The following is a 19849-nucleotide window of genomic DNA, read 5'->3' as shown; positions in this document are numbered from 1 at the left end:
GGAACACTGCCAGGGTTTTGATGGCACATCATCCAAAAGAGAAACACCAGCCATATATTGGCTTATTGTGTGCCTATGGGTATGCAGCCCACTGACTTCTGCGACTGAAAAACACATTTAAACACCACCCCAAGCCCCAACACTTTCACAACTTCATTAAATTTGCCTGCAGCTCATAGGAACACGTCGTGTTCCATGGCCAGAAGTCATGAGTTCTCTCCACTTAAATCACTCATCAGATCAGAGTGAATCACTCATCAAAAGAGTGAAGCTTCAGATGACCGCACACTGATTACCCCTTCTCTTCCTCAGTCACCCTTGTAGGGACATGCCTTATTTCTGTCTCTTCTGACTTCCAGCAAAGGGTTCAACACCACCCAGAAGTATGGCACTGTGGAAACCACTTGCAAAGACACCATGGGAGGCCAGCAATGGGCAGATAACCCAGAGGCTTTCACCACAGAAGAGATGCGGAGGGCAGCATTCCCACAGGATGTGGCATGCTGAGCTCGCACATCAACATGCCTATGGAATAACGTCCACTTTCCCATGTCTCTACCTCAATTTCGGCTCTAATTAGCTCTTTTTCCTCATGCTTATTCCTAAAGAACTGCTGCCTGCATCTTTTCTTCCTCACCCATACACATACAAATGGGTTTGGCCTCTCACATGCTCCCCACTGCCCCTTGGTTTTGGTGCTTCTATGGCCATCATTTAATTATATCCAGGTATTTGAAAATACTGTACCTACACAATTCCTTATGGCTTCCACACTTCACCAACTCCCATGTTCTTTGATTTTATCCTGTCTCAACTTTCCTACTACATTCATAAGGAGAACCACCTCACAAGAGCCTATGTTAGGTAAGAAACATCCCTCCTATACACTCAGCAAATGAAGTATCAGCGAACCAAAAGGAATCTGCTCCCAGTCCCAAAGCTGCCTCCAGCTTGGTGGAACATAACCTCCTCCATTCAGCTTTTCCCCCCTAATTCAGCACCAGAGAAGAGGAATGAAAGAAGCACAAGAAGAATTAAAACCACATATTTTAAAAAATCATATTAATCACATTCATCAATGGAATTAAGCAGCGCCACCTCCCCACTTCTGGCTTAGCCAGTTCTCTCTCCTCTGTTCAGTATCTTCACGGCGACCACCACAGGAAGCAACAGGGCAGGGGAATTCCTCTGCAGGGATACACTGCTTCTTATTTATGTAGATAGGCATCAAGCCAGAGCTCCCCTGAATCTTTCAAAGAGCTGCCAAGAGAGAACCACATTTCCTTAGAAACAGGTAATGAAATACAGCATCCAGAGCACAGAGCCTTGTGGGAAGTATTCCCACCTACAGATTAAGCAAAGGAGTTTACAGAACCATAGAACGGTTTGGGTCGGAAGGGACCTTTAAAGGTTATTTAGTCCAACCCTCCTGCAATGAGCGGGGACAACCAGAGCAGGTTGCTCAGAGATCTTCACAGCAAGGCAATGTAGACTACAGCTCCTTGGAAAGATGAAGAACTAAAGCACTGGGGCTGCATCAAAGACTGGAAGACTGAAGCAAACAATTAGAATGAAAATAAAAGGAGAGAGCATGGCAGAAGAGAGGTAGATGACTTTCCAAAGGAGTAAGAAATATCTGGGAGGCAAGAAAGGGAACAAAGGAATAAAAGAAGAATGAATGAATGTTCAAACTCATCTTTATGAAAACACCTCTTTTAACCTGGAGCATACTCAGAGACAGAGGCACCAGACCTGGCATCCTACTGACCCCTGACTCTTCAGAACTGAAGAAAAGGAGCTCTCCGTTAGGTCATTCCTACTGACACCTTCCATCTGCTGCTACTGGAACCAGCACCACAGCTGAAGAGTTTTCCAGCCCTTTCATAGTCATACTGTCTACAGCTTTTCACAGAACTTCTGTGATCCAAGCTGGCTGCCCCTCCTCTTCCCAGGTCCCTCACTTATTCACTCTGGAATACTGGAAAACCCTTCCCTAGGGAATGCAGTGGGTTGATACATACTATACTATGTCTGCAAAGGCGGTGAGCAATGGCTTGCACTTGTATTCAATACCATGTTTAGCACACAGGGACTTCACCAGAGGAGCCACCTTCCAGTAGTTGTGTCGAGGCATTGTTGGAAAAAGGCTGTGGGAAAAGAATATGGTGATCCAATGGTATCCATCATCATCCCACAGAATTCCTGTTCCTCTTCTGTGCCCCAGTCTGGGATTGCTTCAACCTCCCCTTGTTCCCACAGCCATCAGTGCTCTGCAGTGGTCCCTCTCATGTCACTGCAGTACCTCTACTACCTGGGAGGCTAGTAATTCTCACTCCTGTGCCATGCTACTCATATCTGAAGTAGTGTTGGTGCTAACTGGTGATCCACAAATATTCTGACCCATCACTTGGAGTTCCCATTCCATCCCCACATAAAGAGTCCAGTATTTACCCACATTATCTTTTGTTCTTGTATTAGCTGATAGAGACACAGGACCATTATAGGCTTTTCAGATCTAGTGGAACTAGCACTCCTTGAACCCCCCTCACATCCTCAACCCATGCTTCAACTCACTGGTGCTCGATCTGGAAGTTCAGATGTCCGCTAAACCAGTCGTTGAATAGGGACTGATGAACATTGCAGGTTGCCTGGAGCTGAAAGGAAAGAATACAGTTAACATTTAAGTCTTGTTTTGGGAATGTCCCTTCTCTTATACATGCCAAAAAATGGTAAACAGGCACAAGTTCCTCATTATCACGTGCCTTCTGGCTGAATACAGCAACTCCAAAAGCTATCTCTAGTCAACAGGATATATTATTGTTAAGGACATAATCTGGGAGAACAGCCTTGACCTCGCCAGTGAGAGAAGCCATAACAACCCTGACTTTCACCCTTCTCACTTAAAAACCCCTATGTAATGGCTTCAGAACTATAACAAAACAGACTACAGAGAGAGATGTGGATCCTTCATACATGGAAAGCTCTCTATCTGAAGAGTATTACAGCAACCCTAACTATTTTCCTTGAGGTTTCTGTGCTCAGCATCTGAAGCCTCCGTCCTACCTCTGCACCTTCTTTCTTTGCACTAATCACTTACTTCATATGGTGAGGACAAGCTGCTCATGTTTTCCTCTCTCAGTTCCCATCATTTCTGTGATCTTGGGCATTACATCCCCAGAACTATAAACTCTCACCTTTGAAGACGCAGGGCTCTGGGAAGGTCTTACCTGGGTAGAGAACCAGTCCACATTCTTATCATAATCAATGTGCATCGGGATGTGATTCATTTGTGTAATCCAGACAAACCAGTTGCTCTCTATAAACCTGTGCATACAAACACGCACAAAACCACTACTGATATCACACCTATGCTGTACCAAGTCAGTACAAAACACTTGTACACATACAAGCTAGTCAATGCTTGACAAGATGAACACTAGGAACCCCAAATATCTGATCAGTAGATCAGACCTGCACACACCTTCTAAAGACACGTGCTTGATGGACAACAACCTCTTTATGCTAAAAGGCATAAGAAACAGAATAGAGCCAATGAGTAGAGATAAGCAGGAGTCTGAAGAAAAGCTGACACAGAGGATCAATATAAACCAGATAAAGAAAATGAAGGAATTAGAAGTTGAATGATACCTGACTAACAGATGAAGCCCCAGGATACCCTTCACTCCCAGCAAGGGAAAGTAGGTGAGAAAGAATCGGATGTAGAAAGTCAGCATCCAGGCCAGGTCCTGTAGCATAGGGAACAGATAAAACTTCATTAAGAGGAAGACTTACTTCTTCCCTTTAAAACCTTCCATAACATCTTCTCCTGATAAGATTTCTCTCTCCTCACCCCCCCCCCCCGACCCAATCACAAAGCAATCTGACATGCAGCCACCACCCCACTCCCCAGGCATCCCTGTGCTTGGGAATTATCCTGCTCAGGGCAAGTACTAGAGAGGGCATGCTCTAAAGCATCATGTCTTCCTCTGAATCTAAAGAGGATGCAAGGAGTGAGAAAACCAAAACGCAACAATTAAAAGAATAAAGAGGTCTCATCCTTTTTTGTTCCTCTTCATATGTCTTGGAATCTCTTATTACCCTCATGGTCATTTTCTCCTGACCATCCCACCTCCCAGGAAGATGCCTTGTCTCTAACCCCCACATCTCAGAGAAGAGACATCTTTTTCTTGCGTTTTTTACCAAAGTCTCTAAAACCCATGCTATTCCTCAAAGTCCTACATTTCCCCCTAACAAACTATCTCCCTAACAGCTCTGAAAGTCTACTACACATCCCCTATTCCACTTCACACTGAAGTGTGAGAACTCAGTTTTAGGCTACCTGAAAGCTACTTGATTTTTAATAGATCATTTTGCACTGAATCCTCCTCCACCCTATCCCTGATTTCTGCTACTTTTCTATTTTTTCCTCTGTTTTCTGTGCCCATAAGTTTTTACTGTATTGGTTTGGGAAAACAAAGAAAAAGAATGGCCAATTTCTTGCACTGAAATGTACCTATAAAACAAGGAGAAGGCACCATTTGCAACGTGGAGCTAACTTACCACCCACTGTTTCCGCTGCACCACAAAGTAGAATATGTACCACTGGAAATAGAGAGGCACCAGAGCTGGGGGACCAACTAGAGTGGAGAAATGGATTGCAGACATTAACTGTGCCCTTTTATCCCAGTGAAACGGACTGGAAATGGAAGGGGTGGAGTGAATGCTGTCCACAGAACTGTGAAAGGGTAGGTACTCACTGATGAAGAAGTACTTGTGCTGGTGGTTATAAGGCATGAATTTCTTCTTTTGTACACCAAGCTGTTGAAATAAGCAAATTGGGCTGTGAAGACAGCTAAAGACTTCTGTGCATACACTTCTACCTATGCTTTTGAAGCAATGCATACTTAGATACTTCCTAAGCTTTAAAAGAGATGTCCTATCAAACCACACCACTGCCTTCATCATCCCCTGGAACTTCAGTCTATGATGATTTTCTGTCCCTGCCTCAGATGCTCAAGAGGCTGGGTAGCCCCTTGCACCACAGACAGTAACATGCACTGGAAGCTCTTTCCCTACAGAGGGCACAGTTGTCTAGCAAGCTTAAACCGAAAAACACATGAGGCCCTGGGACCCGTTTGCTGCCAATATAAAGCTTCATAAAATAAGAAAAATCTATGCTATTATTAATAAAGATGAACCATGACCACGTGTAGAACTCACACCTACTTGCAATAAATCTCTAAAGCACAGAAATGAGCATCTAGACATTAAACTGTGTCCACAGGAACGGGGTGAATACATTATCCTCCCTCTGAGACTGCTAATTTTTCAGTGCTCACTGTAGAAACATAACAGATCATGTCACTGACTTCCTTGAGGAATTCCATTGCATCCCTGTACATGTCCAAACCAACTCCAAACAGCAGCCCACCCTTAATTTCAGTGCAAATCAGAGCATTTAAGGCAGGTGACACTATGAATTCATGTAACCAGTTCTTTTAAGGACTGGCAAACACTGAAGCCATTCAGTTATCTTCAGAGCTGCACCAGAAATAGAGCTGGACTCCGCATCGGATCCAGTCTGACACCACTGAGACTAGTACTTGCTTGTCATCCACTGCTTCATTTCCCAAAACACTACAATTAGTCAAGCTGATCGTGATAAAGAGAATTATTTGCAATCTTATCTTCATACAGCTGCAAGTCTCGCATCAGAGAAGTATGAACTTGCAATTGTGACAAATATTTCATTCTTATTTTAAAACACAGCAAAAATACCTTCGATTTCTAAGAGAATAAAAATCTCAGAGGTATTGAAGAAGTATTAAGGGATATTAGGGACTAGTTGAAGGCAAAGTAATACCACATGAAAGAGGAGGGCAACTCCAACCATTTTCTGGATGTACTTCTCATTTTACAGAAGCAGTTCTGATGATTTCTTTCAACCTTCAGAATAAATTTGGAAGATTTCAACCCATAGCAAGGTTGTATTAGGGAAAAAGACAAAAAAAAAGCCCAGCTGCAACATTAAGTATGTTATGGAAGCTAGAGATGCACCAGGATCTTTTAATGTCTTGGTTTTCAAAGGTCATTAATGCCAAGCTGCACCTCAGTCATGGAGACCAAACCAACTAGTCACTAGTCTCCAAGCTCTCTGCAGCTTTCCAAATTGGAATTGTAACCCTGTAACCCCTCAGCTTTCATCAGGTCTCACCTCTACAGAGAGTGTTTTTCCCAAAGCAAAAAATAAGGGGTGCATGTTAACATCAGGGTCCTTTCGGAAGCAGTTGGGTTTAGCATGGTGTTGGAAGTGGAGATGGTTCCACCAGCTGGCTGGTGCTCCCTGTAGGAACGGGTGAGAAGAGAATGCTGTAAAGTTGTATCTTCTGTCCTTAGTCCTCCCTCCCCATTTGCATTTGCTTTCTTCTTATACTGAGATTAGTTTTGACCACAGAGAATCCCAGGCCAGGCTCTAACATCCCCTCTGAGCACTGACTGCCCACCTTCAGATGGCCGATCACGAACTTGTGCACCCAGTGATTCCATCTGGACTTGCTAAAGACTGAAAGGTGTCCAAAATCATGCTGCAGCCAGCCAGCCTGGGCCTGGAATTCAAAACCAACAACAAAACAAACAGTGCTGCTGAGGGAAAAGAAGGCTCTTCATCTGAAAAGGGCTTTCTCTTCTCCTGCTCCCACGCTCCTTGCAACATACCCCTGGATAGCAAGAGCATTTCCACTTCTAGGACCCAATCCGAACACTTCTCTTTTATTATATATCAGTGCAGTCCAAACTTTGCCTGATGAATTTTAGTCCCAGATAGTTGTTTTCACGAGGAAGGGAAAATATCATGGAAAAACAACAAAATAAAGAAGACATGGAGCTGAGAAACAGCTTTTATTCTCTTACAAAACTGCACTGAAATCAGCAACAAAGTCTCCTTTAAGACACAGTTTGCTGCTGTCTCCTCCCAGTACTTGTAATTCCAAGGGGATCAGCTGGCCACTGGAGAAATAGCTGGGGCTTTGAGAGCTGCTCTGCCTTCTCCTCTAACTCACACTAAGTTCCCATGGGAACACTGTGGCTTGGCCCTGACACAGTGCCTTGGAGTTCTGGGCACAAGGGACCTCAGAAGCGTAGCGTGGCTTTCATTGTATGAAGAAGGCTGGGAATAAGGAGGGCTTTGAAGGACTACAGGAAGGAAAAAGCCTGCTGTAATGAAGAAGCATCTTGTAGCACTGCAATTTTGCCTCTTCAGGGAGAAGCAGGATTTTTGGGAAGTCCACAAAGATTTCTCCTGTGCTTATGCCAATGAGCACTGAAGTCGCAAAGGGTTGGCTTTTGCTCCTTCTGGGGCTTCTTTTTGCCTAGCTGCTTACCTGGACAGTGCCTAGAAGCACTGCAGAGAAGAGGAAAGGCACTGTGGATGCTCCAAAATACCAGATGGTGAGCCAGGCTGCAACATCCAATGCCAAGATGTGGCAGAGATACAGGATGAAAAACATGTGGTTGGGTTTGAGAAGCCCCATCTTCTCAACAGTTGCACGGAGTTCACGGAAATCTTCTACCAGCTGTTTCTGTGGGGAGACCCAAGAGTATCTGGTGGCCTGAAAATGCCTCAGGAACGCAAAGAGGGGCTCAGTTTGCCCTCTTCAAGGAGCTACTGTGGCAATAGGGAAAAGCTGAGGGTCGCCTGAAGACAAATCTTCACTAACACTACAAATAGTAACATAAAGAGGAAGCTTCATACCAATACATGAGTCCAGGAAATACTATTGGTTTATGTACAGGGAATTCTGGCTGCCAGAAAGAGAAGTTAAATAGCACCATTTCAACCCAAATACTAAGTTTTTAAGTTACTTACATTCTTGCTGGGCTCAAAGCTGGGTTGATCTGGTGCCAGTTCCCCAATCAAGAGTGGGCCCATGTACTTTCGTACTAGTGCCTTGTCAAGATGAAATGCTGTGAAAGGATCCTGAAATACAGACAGAGGAAAAGGGTGAAGAAAAACAATCATTCCAGTGGCACCAAAGATACCCTGAACTCAGCAGAAAGGAACCTAACTAATGGAGCTGGCTGAACCAGGTTTTACTGTCACAGACCTTACTGTTTCTTCACACCATAAGTGATCGCACAAAGCTGAATTCTCTGTTACCATTTTCTAACTGGGTGCTGTTAAGTACAGGTCACCAAGAAATAAGGGATCACACCCCTATTGCTTCTGAATCTGAAAATCTCATATCCTGTTGAACTTCAGGATGTATCATCTCAATAACACATTCCTCTACCTCTGTTTTGTCTTTAGTTTCCATCTTAGTTTCCCTCAAGCCCCTTATCCTGAAACGGAAGTGTGACTAGGGAGAAGGGTGAGATGTTGGCACAAAACCTGGATCAGGAAGTTGAACGGGGAAAAATAACAGGACAAGCAGGACACACACAGGCGATGGTGACCCACACCAATCTCTCAAAAGCCCCATGTTGTTCCAAACACACTTCCTTGGCATGGTCCAATGCCCACTCTGCCACATCTTCCTAGAAAAGATTTGTTTTCTTGCTACCTGCCTCCTCTTCCTCATCTGGTTCCCTTCACGTTTCTGAAATGTCCCATGAAAAGGCCATTCTCATCCTTACCACTCAAAAGACCCTCTTAGGGAAATCAGTTACTTTTACCATTTAAATGTGATGTCAACCTCAACCAGACAGCCAGGTGAAGAAAAAACTCACTAGTGATTGTTATCACTGTAGATTCTATCACTACATTTAGATTACAAATCCCCTGAGCACACTTGGCAGTTTGACATCTACTTCCCATTGAAACCTCCCTTTTGTATATTCCTCTCCCAGTGTCCAAACTAGCGTACATTTTACAACCTCTCTCAGCCTAATGGATGCTTTTCTTCCCTAAGGCAGTATTTGCCCACTGTGCATCAGTCTGCAAGCTTCCTGCAGCATGCACTGTTCAGCGTTAGTAATTTCTATGTCACCACTGCATGATCCTAAAATAAACTGTCCTTTTAAAAGATTTCTGGTCAAGAAAAAGGTTAAAAAGTGGCTGATGCTGCCAGCTCTGGGTCAACCCTGTTGCATTTCAGATGTAGCATCCTCTCTGCTCAGGCTTATGTGAATAAAGGAGGGAAAGAGGAGAGGGGAAACTACATTTGCATTTTCTCAATGGAAGAGTGAAAAAACTGGGGAGGAGTATGTGGGCAGATCAGAGGAGGATGGTACCACATGTTTAGACCAATCCTTTCCATGCAGGCTGTAAAACCTGGCATCGAATTCCCAACAGGAGGTTAGGGACCTGATGCACCTTCCAGAAATCAGAACACCCCTGGGACATTTAGCAAACTAAAAGTGTGCTTTGGGCTGTGTTTAATCTCCTTTTTGCCTTTAGTTGTTTTGGTTTGGTTTTTTTTGAGAAACATTTTATTCATTTCCAAGACAAAACTATTGGAAAATTTGGAATGTACTTGGCTCAGATTCCTCACTGGTCAGCAGTTCAACTGCACCCAGCAGTGTACACAGACCATAACGCCTAAAGAATGCAGCTGGCTGCAATCCGACCATCTAACTGTGTTCATTCAGGCCCGTGTGGCAGCCACTGTGGCCCACCCTGGCCTCATGAAGTATGCTCAAATTCCCTTATTATCCTTGGCTTTAAATGATACACAGCAAAGGAAAGCACTACATCTCAAGTTCCACCCTTTCTGGTCAGGGACAACACTGGACTGAACCACAGCCCATCACAACCACTGCAGAGGTTCACTTCACATCCCATACCTGCCTTTGGCTCCAGCTGGAGAAATGCATGTTCTTTGGTGGAAAAGATAAGCAGACAAAGGAAGGAAATACACTGACAAATCAGCGCTGCCAATTCCACCGCCGCTTCCTCCCCTTCACAATACTCACTGGTGTTCAGACAGGAACGATTTGTTTTAAAGGCTGAAATACGACTTTCAGTCACATTCTGCACTAGTGCCATCTCTTGGAGACACTACGCCGGGCTTTTGAAGTTAAGGGGAGGCTGAACACGCTCGTACGCTTGCAAACAACAGCTCCATCCTTACACACCACAGTGTCACCATGAGTGACACCGTAAGTGACATCCCGGGTGCTTCTGTTCCGCCCTGGCCTGTGGCTGGACGCGTACACCACCACAGTACTGTTAGTTATTATAAGTATGCAAAAACTATTAGGTTCCCCCTCAGAGGGCTGCAGACACCGTATCAGTGCACGGTTTAGTTACTCCCTTCAACAACGTTACCGTGTAAAACCAGTCAAAAACGGGTCGGTATGGAGCTGCGCACACCGGCGCTACGGGTGGCTACTAAGGACCATGCCCTGGCCCGGCTCCACCAAAGGATTTCGATCCCGACCCTCTGCCACGCTTGTCCCTGGCTGCCGGCAGCACGGCGGAGGCACTTCTGCCCCTTCCTCTTCCTCCTCCCTCTCCGGGATGCCCAAAGCACGAACACGCCGCGCCGCTGCCCCCCCCCCCAGCCCCGCCGGCCCTCACCGTGGCGTCCTGCCCGGCGTAATGGCTGATGACTCGGGAGCCCCCCGGGTGCCTCCGGCAGAAGCGGCTGATGTCGTACACCTTCCTCTCGATCACCAGCCATCGCTCCTGCGGCGCCTGCCCGCGGCCGTTCCGCTCCCCGATCTCCTCCCAGGTGAAGCGCCGCAACGCCGGGGCCGCTGCGCCCTCCTCCATGCTCGTAGCGGACTCGGCTCCGCTCGGCTGGACCCGGCCCGGCTCGGCCCCGCCAGCACCGCCCAAGTCCCCCCTCCGCGCTCCCTCCCAACCTCCTCTTGAACACCGGCTAGCTGGCCCGCCTCCCATTGGTCCCCCACGCCCTCAATCCCCGCCTCCCCTCGATTCGCCCGGTCCCATTGGGTCCCGCTCGCCTTGTGCCCGCCCCCTGGCTGGAGTGGGCTGTGGCTGCGGCCGGGCTCACCGGGGCAGCTCCGAAGCCGCAGCGGTCGGAGGTGGAGGCAGTGAGGGGCTTGGTGATGGAAACCTCGGAAAAGGAGGAAACTTCGGCCCCTTGCAACAGGCAGCGGCCCGGCTGTCAGTCTGCAGCCTTCCAGTGTCCCAGGGGTGTCTATAAGGATGCTGGAGACTGGATATCAGGGTCTGGATAGGACAAGGGGTGATGGGTTCGGGCTGGAACAGGGGAGATTTAGGTTGGAGATAAGGGAGAATTTCTCCCCTGTGAGGGTGCTGAGGTGCTGGCACAGGGTGCCCAGAGAAGCTGTGGCTGCCCCATCCCTGGCAGTGTTCAAGGCAACCTGCTCTAGTGGAAGGTGTCCTTGCCTATGGCAGGGGGGTTGGAACTGGGTGATCTTATGGTCCTTTCCGACCCAAGCCATGCAGTAATTCTATAGTTACAGGCTGTAATGCACCATTGATGCATCTGTAGGCACTGGAGGGAATGATTTGAGCCAATCTGAGGGCATCCTATAGACCTCATCATCTTCTCTTCCTCAATAAGTAGCCCATTACAAGATGCATTCCTAAGGGTGTCTGTGCTAATGCCAGGGCTGTTGCAATGCCTTCACTTCCAACCAAGGAAATGGGATAAATGCACCTTTATATACATTTACTGATTGTATCAAACAGGGGTGGGGGAGTGCTGGAGGGTAAGAAAGATGGGCAGGCTGACAAGAACATCAAGTAGTTTAATATAAGAAATAAGGTAAGAAATGTGGAAAAGGGACCAAAATATCAAGTGGCTGGTCCTTGATGACTTCATTGTTGGAAAGGACGGAGGCTTGGTGGTCAGTGTTACATGGCAGGTGAAGACACAGCCTGGAAAATTCTATCATGAACCCAATATAGGATTTGGGGCAAGGAGAAAAGCCAAGGACTGGAGCCAGCAACAGAGGAACAATGCATAGACTCTGCAGCACAATTCATGCTGAATTTGCTTCTTTTTAGACCACTTCCACAACCTGTTTCTCCTTACTTCTGGGCTGAGGATGCCCCATCTTCCCTGCCCTTGGTTTTATTTCCTCTTTCCAGCAAATCCCCCTCACACACACTCTTCCAGCTGTCCTACCTCTCCCTTTCAGCTGCCAGGGTTACTTCTGTTCCTACAGCAGCTCCATTTGCAGCCAAAGGGGGGAAAGATGTCACCACAGGTATATCACATAATATACTTGCTTGATGGTGCTTTGCAGATCATTCTTCATACAACAGACTACTGAACAATCCTAGAAGAGTGAATGATGCTAAAATAGATCCATTCTTGTGGAACTTCATCCATATATATTACAAACGTACATTAAAAGCCTCCCTCCACATTCTGCTCCCTTCTTGCTTTCCCTAGTAGCCACATCCTTCTCCCTGAACTCTCATTACTGATTCCAAATGTCTTTGTTTTCATTCACACCTTCCGATCTGACCTAGTTACAGCAATTCCAGTTGAATGTAACCATAGAAACAAAGAACCACCACACTGCATCCCTTCTTGTTCTGAACATCACCTGATCGCTACCTCACCTCTTTCTAGCTTGGAATTCTGTGCCTACAAAGCATCTTATATTTCCCTCCCTTTGGCAGTGGCACAGTTAATGAACCTAATGAGGCTTCCCTGCTTCTACACACTTGCACTGTCATCCATGAAGGAAAAGGTTCTCTCCCCATCTCAGCAAAAATGAAGTTGCTTTGTGTGTGGACTCCTGACCATCTCACAAACACCACTATGGAAAACATTAATATTTAGCCTCACTTAAAATTTAACCATTGTATTCCGAATGGTGCAGTAATAATTTCATTTTCTAGCATTTTTTGTTATCTATCACACAAAAGAATCGTTGTCCTAAATCTAATCGGTATTTTCATTTTGACTTTTCACCATGAAAACAGGGGGCACCGGTCAGTTTTCTTTTTCTTATACACCACATTGAAAACCACCAAACTCTATCTTCCTAAACAAGTTAAACCTTTGGAAACTTGCTTTGAAGCATCTTAACAATAACCAAAAGCACCACTGAGTCTTGTCTGCAAGTCTTGTTCCAAACAAGTACAAACAAGAACAAGCTGCAGTCTTGTTCTCCTCATATACCTCCTCTGATTTCAGCAGGACCAGAAGCTAGAAGGGTTGTTAACACCTTATTAACAGATCTTCCCTTAAATTATACAATAACCCTTGGAATTATCTTCAAAGCTTCTTCTGACATAAAATCTGTGGCTCGGTTTCTTTTCACCTCAGTAGGTGATTCAGCCCAAGATGTCATGGAGGCTACTTGAATCATCCACCTCTAAGCAATGAAGGTTTTCGTGTCCTGCTCCAAGCTTCCAGTTGACAGCACTGGTTGGTTCAACTTGCCATGTTCAGGGTCTCACTGGGTCTCACAGAGGCCCAGTGAGAATGACTTTATTACAAAGAATGAGATCTTTGTAAGAAAGACAGCAGGGGAAACCCAGCTGCCATTATACACTCACTAGCACCCTGCCTCCAGCTGCCACTCTTGGAATAAACAGAGTCAACCTTTGCTTTTCCAATGGCATTTCTTCTTTCAGTGTTCTCCTTGTTTTACCTCCACTACTCCCATCTCCATTTCTCCTTACTGCCAATCCAGCTGTGACCCAGCTTCCTAAGCTATTAAGGATCACTGAAAATCCAAGGGGAGGTATGAGATGCTTTTTGATTCAGTCTTCTGATCTAAGCTGCAATTCATTCTTAGCATCATAGATGACCTGAGATCACCAAAAGACAATGAAAATATATTAAAGCTCTTTATGTCACTACCATGATTCGCCTGTAGTATACTTTAAAATACCTGAGTGACCCGGGGGATGAGGGATCACTAAGTCCCTGGACATTTGGGGACCAAACCAGTAATACAGAGAAACGGAGATGGACTGAAAGGATGGCAGTCTTTATTTTACCTTCTTGAGCAGGGAAGAATGAGTTAGAATAATGGAGGGAGGAACCCATAGAAAATAGGATATGTTAAAAGAAAACCAGCAAATACTGAAAACCAGTTTAAAATAGCAAAGTCTAAAAGAAGAATCAGTTCTTGGCTTTTGCCCAGCCTAAGAAAAGCTTAAGATGCAGGGTGCATGGAATTACAGTGTGAAGATTTACAAGATGCAGGCTGTCCCCAGTGCAATTAAAACAACACCACTGATGAAGCAAATGCAGGAGGAAAACACCAATTTTAGCATCATATTCCTTGCAGGGAAGAGCTGGAAACTCTTGGTATCTCACTGTAACACTACTCCAGCATGAGGCTTAGGATCCACACACGCATTGGAAGGATTAGCATAACACCAAAAAAGGGGTGGATACCAGAAATATTTCCTTTCTTCTTGTCCACTGCTGCATTCTTAGGAATGAGCTGTAATAGTTGAATAATTTGGACTAAATGAGTTAATGTTGTCCCTGAACTATTGGTTTGGATTACTAACACTTGATACTGACAATAAGGTTTGGGATACAAACTGTGTTTCTTCAGCCTGTGTTAACTGCATGGAGTATTTGCTCTGGTACTTGTCCCTAACAACTGACTGTTAACATTTAGCTGCAAAAAATATACATGATAGAGGGAAAGAATGAATGTATTATAGTGTGGACAACCAGAGGAAGACTGTGATTTGGGAGGAGTTTACATCCTGCCAGAAAAAGCAACCAAGAATCACTATATGTAAGGGATGGGGTTGCTGAGATAAAAGGAAGTGTATTTTTTGTCCTCTAAAAGATGTAAATTCAATTAGTAACTGAGCAAAATCTGAGTAAAGAGAAAAGGAAAGAAGCTGGTGATAACAGGAGAACATCAGTAGAATGCACTTTTCATTATAAATGAGATTACACTGACAAGGCAGCATTAAGAACAGAACACTTCTTATTGTGCTGATGGGTACTTGCAATGCCTGCTGCTTTCTATACTAAACAAGTGTGATTATGTACTCTGCTTCCTTGGCATCCAGACCGATATGTGCCTTGAGCCTGATAATCCCACACAGCCAACACAAGATCCACTACAGAATGTGAAACTCATTCTAGCGATGGAAGTACAATGGGAATTTCTGTTTGCTTGTTGGTTGGCTGCCTTGGGACGTTAAGCCAGCTCTCAGCCACCCTCCTATGACTAGAAAAAGTGTTGCCAACTCAAGATCATAGAATATGTCTGAGTAAAAAACCATCCCTGATAGCATTTTTGTCTTTGTTTTAAATGTATCAGCTTCATTAGCCAACTCTAGTACACACGATCATAAGCTATCTATCAAAGGAAGAAAAATTACCAATACTGTACAGAATATATGAAAACATAATTATATCAAAAACTATGTTTTTCAATAGACATACTTCTGATCATAGTTACACTCTAATGCAATTGAAATGTAAAGATTGAACAGTGACTCTAAGACATTCATGTTTCTTTTAACAGATTTGTAAAGGTCAGGGGGCTTTTAATGGTTTAATGTTCCATAAGATAAGAAACAGAAAATAATTCATTTACCAGGGTAAGCAGCATTTGATTGAAACGTGCTTCAGAAAAGGATGTAGCCTTGACTTGAACATAATCCCAGAATCATAGAATGGTTTGGATTGGAAAGGACCTTAAGATCATCCAGTTCCAACCCCCTGCCGTGGGCAGGGACATCTCACACTAGACCATGTCACTCAAGGCTCTGCATTAATTTTAGCATTGATTCTGCTTAACTAGTGAAATTTTGAGTCTTAAAGTTTAATTTGTCTGGGTTTGACTTGGGAAATGTTTACTGGGTTTTGTTTTACAGGTCTCTCCTAGACTGAAAATAAATCAGTTCTGGTATTTCCTCTCTACACGAGTACTTGTCCAGAAACAAGTGATTTCCTGATTTTTCCTTCTGTATCCTGAAAGTTGCAGATAGACTCAGCACATGTTAATGAACAGTGGGAATCTGTTTACACAAATGACATTTTGTCCAGTAAGGAATCTCAAGGACCCAAATGGCAATAAAATGGTTTTACCAGGACTGATGTGGAAATGCAGCAGCACTCCAAGGGAGGTGATTGTTCAGTTTGTATGAAACTATCACTCTGCTATCTAATTATTCATTTCAGATTTAAATACCTTAAAGCCTTGGTCGCAGCCCTGTTTTACCAAGTGCTATGTAAATATGTGCTCTTAAGAACCTTCCTTGCTGGCTGGCAGAAGAACAAAAGGCAATGAGGACACAATAGCAGTCAGATGTGTTATGAAAGGACATTTAAACTCCAAACTGGGAGCACTGTCACTCAGAAACAGTATTATTAAGAAGCCAGCCTTGTTGAGGGCTTCATATTGACCTGAAAACAATGTAGTTTAAGATGCCTAGATCATTTTGAAATGGAAGCACAATTCCCAAACTACTTTCCACATAGAAAAGAGATCAAGATATCTTATTGTAGGCTGGGAACCCAGTTTTAAATATTAACATGAGGGAAAAGGTCTTTCCCTTCTCTTGAAAAAGGCAAATGGAGTTTTTCTTTTGGGCACACATATGTTTCAAGATGCTCAAAGAAGGTGCAGTTTCTTCTTTTGAAGAGCTGTGATATACTCATGGAACTGATAATTGGGTTTTCTTTCTTCAGGGGAAGAATACTCCATCCTGAAAGCCCAAGCCAATCTTCATCCAGTGAAATACACAGTAGTTATTGCTTACCTTTGGGTAAATTAGTGCTTATTACTTCAGCACCTTGGGTGTCTTTCTGCTTGAGTCAGCTTCCTCTGGCACAGAATCATATATCCTGATGATATGCAGAACTACATCATCCTTCATGCACCCATCTGCTCCATATGGTGATGAGCAAGAATGTTTCCTCCTCAGAGCCATTAACTGATTGCTTCTCAAGCACTAGAAATCTGCTTCAGGGGAGAGATGGAAGGAAGGGTTTGTCTGCCCTTAAGGGATGGGGAAGAAGTTTACTTCTGTTAAAGTGATGCTGCAATAGCTTCCCTTCCTAACCATTGTGTTCCCCCACCTCCATGCTCTAGCATCCCTTTCTCCAGCCCAGTCAGGATGTCATTTTGTTGTCTCCTACTAGGTTTGATATTATTCATCCACTTCAACCCAAGTTCAGAGCTCCTCAGTCTTTCCTTCTAGTGATATGAAGGGAAAGTGGGGGTCCTTTCTCTGCTTAAGTATATTTTTCCTTGGCAGAGTAACTAAAGCTAGCTGAAAGACTAAAGATGCAGCTAAATCTGATCTTCACTCTATTTTTCTCCCAATATCCTCAGTTCCCACTTTCTTCCTTAGCCCATCTCTTTTCCCCTTCACATACCTGCTCCACATCCCTCCCATGCACCCATTGCTCACTGCTCTCTCCTGCTGCCTCGTTTTCCCACCACTTGCCATGGAACCATTGGACCTTACCAAGCGGCCAGCGATGGATCTCATGCTTTTTAAACTGGAGAAAAAGTATGATTTACCCTGCATCCATATGGATTACTGCACAGCTGTAGTGCATTTCCATGTGCTGGTGATGGTCTGGTGCTGCTAGCAAAGTCATCCTCTAGGTGTTAATGGAGACTAATCCCTTCTAAAAGATGAAAAGAATCTTATGTGGTCTTACCAACTTGTATATAAAACTCAATAAAAGCGTAATATGACAAACACAAAAACTGTGATTTCTACTACGTTTTTTAAATACTTTCCTTGGAACCTCAGTTCCTTTTACATTAATGAATCAATGAATTACACAATGTAAAGATACCAATTTGCCCATTCCAGACTAACCAGGAAGATGTCTGCACCCAAACGAGCGTGACCAGCAGGTTGAAGGAGGTGATCCTGCCTCTCTACTCTGCTCTCGTGAGACCTCACCTGGAGCATTGTGTGCAGTTCTGGTGTCCTCAATATAAAAAGGACATGGAACTGTTGGAACAAGTCCAGAGGAGGCCACGAGGATGATCAGGGGACTGGAGCACCTCCTGTATGAAGACAGGCTGAGGAAGTTGGGGCTGTTCAGCCTGGAGAAGAGAAGGCTGCGTGGAGACCTCATAGCAGCCTTCCAGTATCTAAGGGGGCCTATAGGGATGCTGGGGAGGGACTCTTCATTAGGGACTGTAGTGATAGGACAAGGGGTAACGGGTTCAAACTTAAACAGGGGAAGTTTAGATTGGATATAAGAAGGAAATTCTATCCTGTTAGGGTGGTGAGGCACTGGAATGGATTGTCCAGGTAAGTTGTGAATGTTCCATCCCTGGCAGTGTTCAAGGCCAGGTTGGACAGAGCCTTGGGTGATATGGTTTAGTGTGAGATGTCCCTGCCCATGGCAGGGGGGTTGGAACTGGATGATCTTAAGGTCCTTTCCAACCCTAACTATTCTAAGATTCTATGATTCTATGTCCTTCACTTACTCACTAGTTTATGTATTTCTACATGAACCTGTAAGGCAGACATACCCCTTCTATGTGTGCCCCCTACAAAATTCCTTCCACTTCACACTTCTATATATCCCCTTTTCCACACTTTCTTTCCTGTTATGTTTCTCACCTTCTTTCCCTGCCATCTCTTGACTACCCAATGAAACTCAGGGCTTTTATGTCCCTTACACAAGCTCTTTGTGCCGTTAAAGCTACACCATGCAACAAATGCAGCCTTTCACCTACTTGGCCACAGAAGAGAGTCTGTTCTCCTCTCATTGCCTTGGCTGGTTTGTGTCCCCGGAGCCAAACAAAACCTAGAACAAGTGCTGCAGAAAGCCTTGACAGCGTTACAGGCTGTGCTGCAAGAAGATGATAGCAGTGGCGGGGGGTTGATAAGCACCTTTTGATGACTTGGCATTAAGTTATTACACAGTTATCGATGTGAAATGTCCAGATGGGGAGTTCTGTGTGCAGATTTTACACCTGTGTCTGTCTAACATGAGCCAATTCCAAAATATACCCATCTACATACTCATTTCTCGAGAGGGAGGATTTGCTCAGGCAAACAGACTGCTCAAGCCCAGTGTTTCCACATGTAGCCAGCCCTGTATAGATTATCCATGGCTAAAGTGACCAGCTCTGAAGTATGAACTTCCATGGACTGATTGATAAAGCTTGTTGTATACAAAATAGGTGCCAATTTCAATAACACTATTACATTGCTCTTGTGGAGCGGTCACCTGGTGGACTATGACCATCAGACAACACTGTGAGTTACCAATCATACATATCATTATCTCTACTAGTTAAAAGAAGTCATGGCTTTGAATCTAGCTGTGGACATAGAGGACACAACCTTTAATGAGGACATTGAACAAATAAAACTAGTTCATGAATTTGCAAGTTAATTTTCTTCCCAAAAATCTGCCTTTGCAGTGGATCCTCCCTGCTTTCGTACAGGGAAATACCATAAGTGAAGCTTGAAGAAATGCAGCCTAAAATAATCAATTATATGTTTCCTTATCGCTTTCTCTATGTTGTCCAGTAACTCTCTCCATTTTCTTAAACATCTCTACATTCCTCAGTTTTGCAGTCTTATTCTGTATGGGATTATAAAGTCATATAGCTTGCAAAGGACCTCCAGAGCGCTGCAACTCAACCAGTATAACCTCCTGGCTCAAAGCAGAGCTGTGGTCCCTCTCAGCATAGTCACAGAAACCAGAGAACCAGCTGCCTTTAGCAGGAAAATCATCAGGATCCACCAGTTTACAAATGTACATGATTTTACTTTGCAGGAACAAGAGATGTTGCCTTGTTCTGAAATGCTGCCAGAAGTGGAAATATTAAAGTAATCCACATCATCCAATAGATATGCTATAAATTACAGCTGGACAAAAACCAGTGATAGATCTTTATCTGCACTGATTCTCAACCAGAGGTCTGCAGACTGCTCAGAGTCCATAAGCCACTGCATAGGGGTTCCACAAAGATGACTGAGAAATGTATC

The 19849-nt window shown here is 44.4% G+C and overlaps 1 protein-coding gene across 2 annotated transcripts; it reads right to left on the bottom strand.

The window, feature by feature from the left end:
* Nucleotides 1–1029: 1029 nt before the first annotated feature.
* FADS1 (fatty acid desaturase 1) lies at nucleotides 1030–10733 on the bottom strand. 2 transcript variants are annotated; one of them, XM_057432200.1, is made up of 12 exons: nucleotides 10517–10733; nucleotides 7865–7975; nucleotides 7380–7577; nucleotides 6504–6605; nucleotides 6215–6343; nucleotides 4758–4818; nucleotides 4561–4637; nucleotides 3649–3746; nucleotides 3228–3324; nucleotides 2575–2654; nucleotides 2022–2147; nucleotides 1030–1260 (listed from the first exon to the last, which is right to left on the bottom strand). In XM_057432200.1, the coding sequence occupies exons 1-12, from the start codon at nucleotides 10709–10711 to the stop codon at nucleotides 1209–1211; spliced, it is 1326 nt and encodes a 441-aa protein (XP_057288183.1). In that variant the 5' UTR covers nucleotides 10712–10733; the 3' UTR covers nucleotides 1030–1208. The 2 variants fall into 2 exon arrangements, with proteins under 2 accessions (XP_057288183.1, XP_057288184.1); XM_057432201.1 differs by lacking the exon at nucleotides 2022–2147.
* Nucleotides 10734–19849: the final 9116 nt, after the last annotated feature.

The sequence above is a fragment of the Pezoporus wallicus genome, unplaced genomic scaffold, assembly GCF_028554395.1.
Source record: "Pezoporus wallicus isolate ANWC-B61680 ecotype Strahan unplaced genomic scaffold, APGP_CSIRO_Pwel_v1 contig_8755, whole genome shotgun sequence".
NCBI lineage: Eukaryota > Metazoa > Chordata > Aves > Psittaciformes > Psittacidae > Pezoporus > Pezoporus wallicus.
This window is presented reverse-complemented; position numbering and strand designations above follow the sequence as displayed.